This window comes from Melanotaenia boesemani, chromosome 1 (assembly GCF_017639745.1).
Source record: "Melanotaenia boesemani isolate fMelBoe1 chromosome 1, fMelBoe1.pri, whole genome shotgun sequence".
Taxonomy (NCBI): domain Eukaryota; kingdom Metazoa; phylum Chordata; class Actinopteri; order Atheriniformes; family Melanotaeniidae; genus Melanotaenia; species Melanotaenia boesemani.
This window is the reverse complement of record NC_055682.1, coordinates 11720459-11733700: the sequence shown is the minus strand read 5'-3', so window position 1 is coordinate 11733700 and position 13242 is coordinate 11720459. Positions and strand designations below refer to the sequence as shown.

General features: G+C 37.9%; 1 protein-coding gene across 1 annotated transcript in view; it reads left to right on the top strand.

The window, feature by feature from the left end:
• Window positions 1–13242, top strand: part of itga11a (integrin, alpha 11a) — a 59394-nt gene that overhangs the window by 22185 nt on the left and 23967 nt on the right. The window contains exons 3-13 of the mRNA XM_041974619.1: window positions 2910–3022; window positions 3520–3611; window positions 3844–3958; window positions 4108–4235; window positions 4420–4568; window positions 4665–4809; window positions 5350–5515; window positions 5811–5881; window positions 9020–9164; window positions 10072–10220; window positions 13026–13169. Of these exons, the coding sequence (XP_041830553.1) occupies window positions 2910–3022; window positions 3520–3611; window positions 3844–3958; window positions 4108–4235; window positions 4420–4568; window positions 4665–4809; window positions 5350–5515; window positions 5811–5881; window positions 9020–9164; window positions 10072–10220; window positions 13026–13169 (1417 nt within the window). The remainder of the gene's footprint in view (window positions 1–2909; window positions 3023–3519; window positions 3612–3843; window positions 3959–4107; window positions 4236–4419; window positions 4569–4664; window positions 4810–5349; window positions 5516–5810; window positions 5882–9019; window positions 9165–10071; window positions 10221–13025; window positions 13170–13242) is intronic.

Sequence of the window (13242 nt, the reverse complement as noted above, 5' to 3'; positions counted from 1 at the left end):
TTATACAGGAGTTTCTGGACTCAGGCCTTTACTTATAATTGAATTTGTTTAGAAATGTTGGGTTTCCATGTGCCTGCCCTAGAGATCCTTAAGCTGAAGATCTGTCTTTCTGTGATTATTAGACTTTGACCTCGCAGGAGCCTGGCCACGGTCTGTTTTTTCCATGAAGTGGTGTCGAGTGTCCTTCCTTTGGGGCACTGCTGAAATGGGAGTTGCTGCCTTGCCTGCTTCTTTCCCTGTGGTTTTCTCTTGGACCGTACCGTTGTTTAAATTCTTCGCTGACCTACTGCATTTAATGAAGCTTTTTCAGAAATGGGATCCATTCAGGACACTGCTGGCTATTTAATATCCGAATCACTTCAACTCGTAAAATATTTCAAATAAGGAAGATTTGGATTACCATACTCTTCTGTGAAGTGATGGTTCCAATTTAATGAATAGCAGCAAACTGAGTTATATCACCAGATGATGTGTTTTGTGAGGACTGTTGAAGGCTGAATAGTGCAGGATGTGTGTTATGTGTTAGGATGTCATCTTGCTATTTATAAACATAATGGGTAGTATCATCTTTGTCTTTTTCTGGCTTCAACTTAGGGATTTCTGTAGCATTGTTGCACTGTTTATTCCATTGGGGCTAACATATCTTATCAAATTTATTTAGTTAAAGATCAACAAGACAGCATCAGTTGATTTACTACGTTATTATTGTGGTGTCTGTATCTATAAATGCAAGCATTATAAATCAGTTAGGTTTCAGGCAATACAGGTTTAGTCTTGTTTTTTATGTTTGTATGGCTTGTTTGTATGGTGCTTAAGGCATGTCATGTTATCTGTTAAAGCCTGGGGCAACTGGATTTTGAACTTTGTGGCAGCAACACTGTGTTGAGAAGTAGACATGGTGCGCCAGTTAATCTCCAGACATCACATGAAAAACAACCAATATCACAAGATATGACATGAAACCCTAAAGGACTTCAGTGGCAGACACTAAAGAGGTCATCAATAATGAACAAAAGCAGCTTAAACAATTTTTTGTGTACATCAAGAAACCCAGAGTTCTTATTTATGAAATACATTTGAAATATAGCCCCTTAAGGTCTTAATACCCTCCATTAGCTCTGAAGTTAACACAAAAGCCAACTTATACTCTCCATCACATCAAGTCATCTAAAATGTGTCAGTGACATTTACAAGACTGCTCTGACCCCGCACAGTAAACCTACTGTGGAGTCAAGTGCAGGGCTGATTCTTGAGAAACCCCACGTCATGTACAAAGAATGTCCACACTGCTCTTTGAGGACATTGAACTTCTGTGGCAGTCTGGGATGCTTTAATTTAATTTATTTGTTTTAAATCTGATAGCCCTTGTGTAGTTAAATGTTATTTTCTCAGACATTCCAAAGAAAGCGTTATTGCACCAATGACTGAAGGTTTAGTGAGCTTAGAATTTAGAAAATTAAATATTTAAACAAAAATTTAGGCAAATGAGACATAACACCTACTGTACACGCAATACTATGAAGTATTAGCTTACATTCCCTAGTTACAGCCAGTTCTAAACAGCTGTCGGTGAGTGAGTGTAATGCTTGGTATTGCTGAGACATTCAGTTAAGAGACCAGACACGATTGACTGGTGCCTTCATTGCCTCTTGGTTTAAGTTGAAGCATTCATTACTTTATTTTGCAAGCTACACTAACAAAGTGAAGTAAAGGAGCAAAAGTCTCCCATTCGTAGTGAATAAGAAAAGGGATTGTTGATGCCTGTTGTGTTAGAATCCAGCCTAAGTGATAATTTGATTTCTACATGAATTTTATCCCTTCTTGTTATTTGTTCTATTGACATGAAATGAGTGTCTTTAGTGTTCAGTAAAAGTACAATGTTGTTCATGTGGTTTTGCACAACTGTTGGATAAACCAGTACTTTCTATGTACATTTCATCCAACCACTTTTGTTGAATCTGAACAGGCTGCAGTTTCCAATTCTACATGGCTTGTACACGTACGCCACAAACTGCTGTTGCACACCTCGTAAAATCTCATCATACAGCTAAAAGCAGAGTGGAGAATGGAAATATAAATATAACACAGATGAAATATCAGGTTTAGCTGGTCTCATTGCCAGGCATAGGCTAAGTAATTAAACTTAGATGTTGCAGCTAGGGATGTGCAGATAGATGTGCAACCCTTCATCAGTTATGGCTGATGTTCAGCAGTTAATCAGCCTTTTGTCAAGTTATTATTTTTAACTTCAGTAGTTTCTGTTTTTCTTGCATTGACCAGACTTCTCTCTGCTGATGAACAGGTGGTTCATTCAGACAGCCCAGACACTTTCATTCTATGTTGGTTCCTGTATTGTAGTTTGTGTAACACAGCGAGGAACAGTGAAGAATTAAAAAAGCTGAACCATCATATAAAATGTGAATGATGTATAAGTGAGTGCAAAAGCCATTTAAATGCACCTGCTGCTTATTCAGGTGTGAAAAAATATGCAATGTACTGATGATGAGATGCTTTTCAGATACATTACATTCCTGTCTGTACTTTGTGGGACTTTTATGAAGACATCATGGCTGTGGACAGTGTGACTCACAGGAGATGACTGGAGCTGCGCTGGCTGGCTTCTGGGTGTGACCGTGTGGAAGTGTTTATGAATATCAGGCTGCTCCTGCTGCTGGATGTAATTAAAAGATAGTTACTTCCTTAGAAATATGAAGCATTTAAACTCAAGGTCAGCCCCATGTGTTTCATGTGGATCATATGTACATTCACTCAAAGTTGGATATCAAAAAAAAAAAAAAAAAAAAAAAACAATGAAAAAGGATTTGCTCTCAGTTAACTTTGCTGACAAATTAGAATAACTGAAGTATTGATTAGTAATTATGTGTACTTTAAACTTTTTTTTTTTGCAGGTTATTAGTGGGTGCCCCATATGAAATGAATGGACCTTACCAGACAGGGGATGTTTATAAATGTTCACTGAGCAAACGAATCAATGGCAATGGTTGCTCGAAACTCAATTTAGGTATAGTATTACAAAAATATCACTTTTAAACTACAACACTATAAACAGCAACAGATACAAACAGGGGCGAAACATCTGGATAGTTATGTACATACATGTGGTTTGTATGCATTATTTTCTGCTGGCTCTTCAGCATATATGTCGGTAAACGTCATGGTGGCACATGTGAGACAGAAGTATAGGTACCATTCCAGTCATTCCACATTTTATTATTATCTTTTTAAAACAGTTTATGTACATTTCCACATGTGTGTTTTACCACACATTTTATCGCACACTTCCTCACATGGGTAACACGTGTTGTGATGGTTAGGTACTCACATGAAGTTTAGTCAAGTAAACATTTAGATCTGAGGATGTGGACACTGCTTTGACTATCCAGACAGCAATAACAAACCAAAAACCCAGATGGTGTAGCCTCTGTTTGTTCTCTAGAGGTTTATGCATGCAAGAAACTGCATCTGAGATCCTCTCAATGAAATGTTCTTTCCCTCAAGGAAGGATATCTTTGACCAACGTATCAGAGCGAAAGGACAAGATGAGGCTGGGAATGACACTCACAACAAACCCTAAAGACAACAGCTTTGTGGTGAGAGTTATCATGTGTAGTAAAGATCTGCTTTTGCAAAACCTTTTGAGTAAGTAATGCATAATTTATAAGACTAAAGTTTTCATAAAGAATTAAAAAAGACAGTCCCACCATTTATTTTATGGTGGTTGTATTCTTACCCTGGCTGCAGACGTTCTCCAACAGCATAAAAATCTTTGAAATACCAAGATTGATGATGCAGCTTTAATAAAGAAATTCTTTCATGTTTCAGGCCTGTGGGCCACTATGGTCCTATGAGTGTGGCAGCTCTTACTACAGCACAGGAATATGCTCCAGAGTCAATGCAAGCTTCAAGTTTTCCAGAACGATTGCTCCTGCCTTTCAGAGTGAGCATTCATTTATCCTTTGTGACTGACAGAGATTCATTAATGTTTCCAAGTCACAGCAGGAAGTAATTGTTTCTTTTATGAGCATCTATTATTTCTTCTTTTCTTTTTTTTTTTTTTGCCTTTGTATGTATACAAAAATTATCCAGGATGTGAAACTTACATGGACATTGTGATTGTCCTTGATGGTTCAAACTCCATCTACCCCTGGTATGAAGTGCAGGCGTTTCTCATCAACATTCTTCAGAAGTTCCATGTTGGACCAGGTCAAATACAGGTGTGTATAAACTGAAAAAACACCAAAAACAAAATAGTAATGTGATGTTTGTGAGGTTTTTATTTTTATGTTGCTTTGTAAAACAGTGTCTTTATTATAGTACGTTAATTTTAGCATAACAAGCTCTTCTTAACTGTTTAAAAATGCTGTAATTTTGTTTTGCTTTTTTTTGGTGGGGGGGTAGGTTGGAGTTGTGCAGTATGGTGAGAAGGTGGTCCATGAATTTAAACTGAGTGACTACAAATCAGTTGAGGAGGTGGTGAACAGGGCACGCAGCATCGACCAGCGTGGTGGAGAGGAGACAAACACAGCTCTTGGCATCAACGTAGCACGGTACGACATCTCTGTGCATGCTGATCAGCAGCGTTACTTCACTAACCTTCCCTTCTGTAGTTTATTTTACTGGACATATCAAATGTGTTTGTACAGCTCACAAGCTTTCAAACAAGGAGGTCGACGTGGTGCCAAGAAGGTAATGATAGTGATAACTGATGGAGAGTCACATGACAGCGCTGATCTCCAGCAAGCCATTGAAGACAGTGAGAAGGATGGCATCACCCGTTATGCCATTGCTGTGAGTCTGCTAGACTTATTATTCATGTGAATAGATGGCTTATACTTTGAGTTTTAACTTATTTTTTAATGGCTTGTAAATTTTCTGTGCAGCTTTGAAAAACCATAAACATTAATGAAGTGACCTTATAGTGTTCTGTAAAACAGGCCTCTTAAGAGTAGGAAGTGAACCAAAATGCTCTGAGCCCTTTGAAATCTCCAAAATTTGCTCTGTGGAATTGCAGTTAAAGGTGTAAATGATCTCCCCCAGACCACATAGCTCATTGGTTTGTGCCACTGCTGGAGCAAATAGTTCACTTGATTCCTTACATTGGCTAAGCCAGGCATCAGAGCAAAAACTCTGAGGTGATTTGGCTGAAATTCACATGGAACTGGTTATAGCTCTGGTATTATTATAAGAAACCAGAATCCTCTTAATCCCTGCACCAGAAAGCACCAGTATCACACTGTTCTCACACTACTGTTGATTACACTGGTTGTCATTTCTAGAGTACTTCAAGCACACAGTGACAGCTTTTTACAATGCATATTAACTGTGCAGGTGCTTGGTTACTACAACCGTAGAGGAATCAATCCTGAAGCCTTTCTCAACGAAATCAAGTACATCGCAAGTGACCCTGACGACAAACACTTCTTTAATGTAACAGACGAGTCAGCACTGAAGGATATTGTGGATGCACTTGGAGAGCGCATCTTCAGTTTGGAAGGTTGTGTGAAACATTAAATTCACTTCAGTCCTTAGAAATGTACTGCCAGAAATCTTTATCTTTAAATTGTACATGCAGTGTTTCTTCAATCAAATTTTATTTCTTGTACATTTCTTTATTTTTTCTTATTTAAATGATCACTCCCTGCAGTCTTAGTGGCACTAAAATGGCACCTTTAAATATCTGTTAAAGTTTTAGTCTTTACCTCCAGACTCTTATAGTATTTATCATACTCAGCAAGTTTCCCTGCTACTGCAATTCTTCACAACTCTAAATGTCAGACTTGTTTACTCAGGAACCAGTAAGAATGGGACAGCGTTTGGCCTCCAGATGTCTCAGGCAGGTTTTTCCGTCCATAATGTGGAGGTGAGTCTGACTTCTGCGACCCAGTTGTCTCACACCATCTGTCAATGTGTAAAACAACACACATTGTCTCAATCTCTGGTGCATCATAGGCCTTGCCATTTATCACTCTCATCCCCCCTGTGGTGCCTGCTGTGTGGCCCCAAAGGTTTAGGTCACCCTGATTTAGGAGCCACTGACAGACAGACAAATCTTTTTCCACTTCAGCCGTGCAGTGATGAGAAATAAGACACCACTTGTTCCCTTGGGAAACATATTAGTGGAGGGTTCAGATGGGATTGAGACTGGTTCTGGCTCAGAATTAAATGTTTTCCTTTTGCTTCCAAGAAGTCTTCTGCTTGCATCTGAGCGCAGATAGTTGCAGGTGTGCTGGTTTTCAGTGCAACACAGTTGTAAAAGAAGATAAGGTACATTGCTCTACTGTACCTGCTGGTCATGGTTTTCATCCATCTGTCCTTGGCTTTGTCTATGAAACTGCTTTGATTTTCCAGGCCCCCTTCACAATGGAGTTTAAGGAATAAATATATTCAGTAAACTGTAGCAGAGTTTGCAGCTGGGTGGTAGGAATGGCTGGAAATTGTGTCCACAAGTCCAGATTCCAGAGATGCTTAACAACACCAACTTGAGTGTTGAGAGTGGGATAATGTTTTGGAAAGAATGCTGTTCCTTTAAAGGAGAAAAGTAGTCCTGACGGCCCAGATGGTTTTAGTGAATGTGATTAGTGCCAACTCTAAAGGAGGCTTATGTCATATACTTTGTAGACGTCTCATCTGCATACATAGCAACATTCTATGTTTGCTGGTTCCTATAGCCAAATAATGGTAAAATATAATTGGTTTGGGTAAGAATGGAGCCATGTGTCTATCAACATTCATAGGATATGTTACTTTTGTGTTGTGTGATTCTAAACCCATATTCCTTATTCAGTGATGCATATGTATGTAAAACCACAGCTCTGGTGTTTTTCAGTGTGATAAAGAGTCGGCATTCTCAAACAAAGTCAAGCATACGTTTGTTAATGTAACTGCAGCAGAAATAGGTCGCTGGTCTCTGAACTGTTTTGGGGTTTCATCCATTTGCTATGGAGACCATTTTGGCCAAAACAGAAAACCACACTGGCATAATGTTGCTGTTAAAGAGTGACGTAGTGCAAACGTGGTGGGCAGACAATTCCATCTTTCAGGAGGGATTCACAAATCTCCAAGTGCATGGTAAAACCCTGGAAAGTGTGTTGTCTGCAGAATTTTGTACTGAAAAGAGAAAATTGAACTCATTAAGCAAATGAACCCTGCAATCACAACGTCAGAGATACAAAGTCTAGTGAACTGTGGAATATAGAAAAATTTCTTCCATAACCTGTGTCGTGTTTACAGTTATTTGCACTGGTTGGTTTGTTTCTGCTCTTGAAAATCAAGTCAAAGAATATGCTGGTGTAGACTTAATAGTGCTATGATAACAGGATATGAGACAGCCTGTTAATAAGCTACAATAATGTCTGTCTTGTCACTTATTATTGTGTGGAAATGTTTACTGATTACTTTCCAGTTTTAGCAGTAACAGGATAAATGATGTTAGGATTTAGTAGAAGGCTTCTGTGGAGAGCATGTAGTTATTAGGAACATGGACTATACAGTATGTCCTATATTTGAACATGAACTTGAGGAAGTTGATATTACCAGCACATTCTCATTCCCAGTTTATCCCATACTGTTACTATAAGGGACCATCCCTCTTATATTACAGTGTAGGACTACGTACACTTTCCAATGCACTGTACAGCTGCATATCACTAGCTATCCCTCTGCAGCTGTAAATAATGCATGGTAAAAGTAAATGAAGACAGGTAAACTTTAGTAGTGCTGGCTCATCGATAAGTAACATAACTTCATGAGGTAGTCAGAAAGCAGGAAGGCGATAGGCCACTGACATCCGATGCATAGGACTGGTGCTCAATGTCAGCCTTGAGACTGCTGCTTTGCACTTTAGTTTTTCATTTCTTTTTTCTGACTTCTGGTATATATTCGGACTTTAAGCTCTTCTGTTATATTATTTTGTTACATACAAAAAGTACTTGGTTATATTTGGGAATTAAAACCAAATGGATCCCTTATCGGGTAGAAACCATATTTGGTCAACACACTGGACATACAAAATGCCTTTGCATGCTCCTTCTCTTGAAATGTTAAATGTTCAAGTATTTCAGTGAGTGCCTGATAAAAGGTTAAATAAAAAGATGTTTTACGTTACCTTATGTTTAAAACAGGTACTAAAAGATGTCATGATGTGATGACTTCGGAGTGAGAAAGAGTTTTACCTGTAGAAAACACTGTGCTCTATTAGGAGATATTAATACTATAGAAGAGGAACTGATTGGTTAAACAACCTTTTCTTTTTCTTTCTTGTTTTAATAAAGAACAAAAATAATAATGGACTGTATTTATATAGCACCTTTTTTTGTAATTTTGACCACTCAAAGCACTTTTACACTGTCAGTCAAATTTATCCATTCATGAACACAATCATACAGCACCTCCCAAGAGTTATCTAGATTTTTTTTTTAAACAATTACACACATTCACACATCAAATGTGTATCTTGGCCAACGATACTTCGACATGAAGTCTGGAGAAGCCAGGATTGACCTATCAACCTTGTAATTGACAGACAACCACTCTCTCCCTGAGCCAATCAGATCTACAGATATAATTTAGGTCTAATTACATAATTGCAGCTAACAAAAATAGTCAGGATATTTCGATGAAATTCAACCACAACATTTTGTTATTAATGCAACATCTGCATGAAATCTATACCTAAATCTAAATCTACATCTAAAAGGTATAAATTTAGATTTTTCTTATGTACTTTTAAATGAGTGTAAAAAATGTTGTAAATTTATGTTTAAGACTGGCATCATGATAACAATTCACTACTACCAAAGTCATGTCATCATAAGTCGAACTGAAATGGAGATGAGTTAAACATGTACGGTGTGTTTTTTTTGTGTTAATGTCAACATATACAGTAATTACTATACCAGCACAGTGTAATTATTGTACTGGCAGTATAATCAGATTACTCTCTATTAGTCTGCATAATATGCAATTTAGGAATAAGCACTGTACTGCATCTCACCAACAGGATGGGATACTGGTAGGTGCTGTTGGTGCTTATGATTGGAATGGAGCAGTACTAAAGGAAATACGACAGGGGAAGGTGATCCCCTCAAAGGCATCCTACACACAGGAGTTCCCTGAAGAGCTCAAAAATCATGGTGCCTACTTGGGTAAGTAACACAATTTTTAAAAGAACTCCAAAAAATGAAATGAATTGCAAGGAATATGAAATGTTATCTTAAGCCTGATGCCTACTTGTACTGTTGGTTCCCACGGTCGTCAGCAGTTAGTGTCTGTTTACATCCTCTTGTTTTAGTGGAGACATGTATGGCTGCCCCAATAAAAGACCTGTGGTTTAGCACCAGTTGTCCTAGCTGCGATAATTCTCTTTAAAGTACCAATTGCTTGTGTGCTTCCCATCATATCCACCCTCATCTTATTTCATCACCACAGGCCTCTGCTTTTACAATCAGTGGTTTGTATCTGAGCTTATCCACCAGGCTGCCAGTGGAAGCCAGACTAGGCTAAAAAAAATAATAGAAGTGAATAAATAATTTTGAGCAGGCAGGGAGAAAGTTAAAGCTGGGGGAAAAAAGAAGTATTAAAATGAGAAATGAAGGTGGAAAAAAAAATACAAATGGAATGTTCAGTGGGAAAAAATGAAATAAAAATAGAAAAAGAAACCTGAGAAGCCAGATCACCAGCTTTCACATAACTGAATTCAGCCCAAAGTTTTCAGTGCTCAAATTACAGCCTTTTACAATTTTTCCTTGAGTCATGGTGATTGCTGCTATGAAATTCAACCCAAAGTGCTGGACCATCCGTCTTTTAACTTACAAAAAGAGTGAAGCAAACTGCCTGAAAGTCAGATTACGTTTATACCGCCAACAGTTAATCAGCTTAATTTACACAGAATTTCAAACACTGACATTATAAGCAAAAGCCTAGAGGAGTACAAATCTTTAAATTTACATATTTTAGAGGGTTGTCATCTTTGAAGAGATTCAGAAATATTATGTGTGTGTGTGTGTGGGTGGGTGTGTGTGTGTGTGTGTGTGTGTGTTTGTGTTTTACCAGGTTATACTGTAACATCTGTGGTGTCAGCCAGAAATGGCCGCCTGCTTGTAGCAGGAGCTCCACGATTTAACCACACCGGCAAAGTGATCATCTTCACTCTGAAGAACTCTGGGAACCTCACCGTCCTGCACTCACTCAAAGGTCATCAGGTACAGCTGTATTCAGCGCTTAACCAAAGATAAAAAAAAATAAAAAAATAAAGTTTTTTTCCTATTTCCCATTTGTACATCAGTGCAGTGCTCGTGTCTGCATCGAAAGTACAATACACTGCAACAGGTAATAAATACAAATTGTTCTTCAGCAAAACATTACTGCTGATAAAAAGTTGTTAGGTTAGTTATAAATCTTTTTTATGGTCCTTTATGTACAACCCAACTCCAAAATCATTTGGTTTGCCATGTATTAAGATAAACAACAACAGTCTGATGAGCAGTCTGTAAACATCTGGGAAGTGAAGATACCAGCCAGTGGACCTTTGAGAGATAAATGTTGCCCTATTTTTGACTAACAGGAGGGTCAGTTTTATTGTATTTTGGGGTTTGATGATACACCACTTGGTGAAAGGTCTGGACTGCAAGCAGGCCAGTTCAGCACCTAGACTTTTCTACTATGGAGCCATGCTGTCATAGTAGATACAGTATGCAGTTTGGGATTGTCTTGCTGAAATTTGTAGGATCTTTCCTGAAAAAGTTGTCACCTGAATGGGCGCGTATGTTCCTCTAAAACCTGTATTTAACTTTCAGCATCGATGGTGCTTTTCCAGATTGGCAAGTGACTGAACTAATGAGCCCTCATATAGCCAGGATGGACGTCTTTCCTCTAACACAGAGGATGCAACATCTATTATTTCCTGAATGTATTAAATAGTTTTGTTTGTCTTACCACAGAGCAGTTTTCTTTTTGCCTTAGACCGTTTTACATTGGCTTAGGTCCAGAAATGATGGTATAATTTCTGGATCGCGTTTACATATGGCTTCTACATTGCCTACTAGAGCTTTTACCTGCATTTTGTAGATGGCACAGTGAACTGTTTTTAAGTGATAATTTCTTTAAGTGTTTCTGAGTCCATGCAGTGATTTCTACAACAGAGTCCTGGCGGTTTTATAATGCAGTGCTTCCTAAAGATTGCAGGTATCTAATACTGACTTTCAGTGATGTCCCTTGAGCACAGGGGAGTCTCCAGATTCTCTGAATCTTCGGATGATATGTACAGCAGGTGATGTAAAATTAAGTCTTCACATTGAAGAACATCGCTTATCAATTTCTCCAAAATTACTTTTCTCAAATTCCTTCTGGCTATATTTACTTCCGTGAGACTCTGCTTCTCTAAGGTACTTAGTTATGTTTCTGACCTGCCATCACTACTGCAACAAGTTAGTTGTTTCCCATTAGTAACAGTCACTTAACCTTTTGTTGATCCTGTTCTAACGTTTTAAGACTGGCTGCATGCCAAATTATCCCTATCTTTTATGTTTTTTTTTTATATCAAATGTGATTTTAAAAGATTTGAAAATCAGTAGATTCTATTATATATTTGCACAGCATCCAAACTCACAATTGAGGTTGTAAATATTTATAGGATTGTGTTTATTAACAACAGCCATATTGTTTATACAACCACTTGGAGGCACTAAAGTCTGCCCTTTTTAAATTCTAGATGAGGTGTCAGCTGAATAAAACACACAACCTTGTAATATTCTTTGAAAAGAACAGAAACTCACTGTAAGCAGTTGAAGACAAATCAACACAAATTAACCCAGACACATAAATTAGCATCAACATGATGCCTTCTTTTTAGAACAGACCTTAATGGTAAAAAAAAAAAACAAAAAAAAAACAGTCCGGTTACTTTTTAGACTTTTGTTGTAGGCCTACTTTAAAAAAAATAATCAAAGAAGGATTTCTCTCACATGCAACATCCTTAAAACTTTGGCTGTACAGAACACACATTTAGCCAAATTTGGGATTTGATGTTTTCTGTTTTAGACATTTTGATACTAAGTATATCCCATATATATACATTTCAAAAGCACTGAAATAATTCTAAATAATGAACAAATAAAATTAGAAGTAATTGCTGGAAAAATGACCATGTCATGTAGTATCTTTCATCAGAAAAAGCCAACAGGCAGAAGGATTTTCCTTTTGAAACTGAAGCTCAATAAAATGACTGTGCTCCACTACTGCTGTCCAAATGACAAAAACATATTAAACCGCATGATGGTGCAGGTTAACATAAGAATCAAATCACTCTACATGAAGCGTTGTAATTTCTATCACTGTTTACCCTTTTGGATTATTTTGTCCCATGAATCATTATTGTGGACCCCAGGTTAACACATCATTTCTTGGGATTTAATCTAATTGTCCGAAGCACACCAAGTTTAAATACGGCCATCATTTAAAGGGGATGTGACTGTTAATGACAGACACATTCATACCTGGCAAATCTTCAGAGACTCTGAGCCTGAAGTGATCTTGCAGCAACTTACATTGTACCCTGTCAGCAACAAGTCATCCAGAACAGCAGATGTTTTCCTCCAAAAACCCTTCTTGATCTCACAACTCTGGGGTAGTGCTTTTATTCTATGCGCAGATGTTTCTCATCTAAAACACCAATGGACAGTGTTCCTTTCAGTCCTGTGACTGATCTAGACTCTCTCAGTAAAGCTGTTCTGGCCGGAGCATCAACAAAAGCATCAGGATTTACCACTTGCTGTGATTCAATGATGAACGCCATGAGCTTAAACATACCACTGTGAGAGCCACTTGGATTTATTAGCAAATCATTCAACTAAACAAAATGTGGTTCCACAAACTGCATAAAAATTCAAAGCATGACAAATGACATAAATGAAATGGATTAGTAAACATGGATTTCCAGTCATGTAATCTGTCTAGATAAACCACTTTTTAAAGTGACATGTGCATGTAAATCATGTTGTTTATTTCAGATTGGCTCCTACTATGGCAGTGAGATTGCACCTGTGGATATTGATGGAGACGGTATAACTGACAACCTTTTGGTGGCAGCACCGATGTTCTTCAGTGCAGGCTTGGAGAAAGGAAAAGTCTACATTTACCGAGTAACAGAGCTGGTAGGTGGAAATTCCATAAAGAAAAATATGCTGTCCATCATTTAGGTCCCAATCAGGTTTGGGCCAAACAACC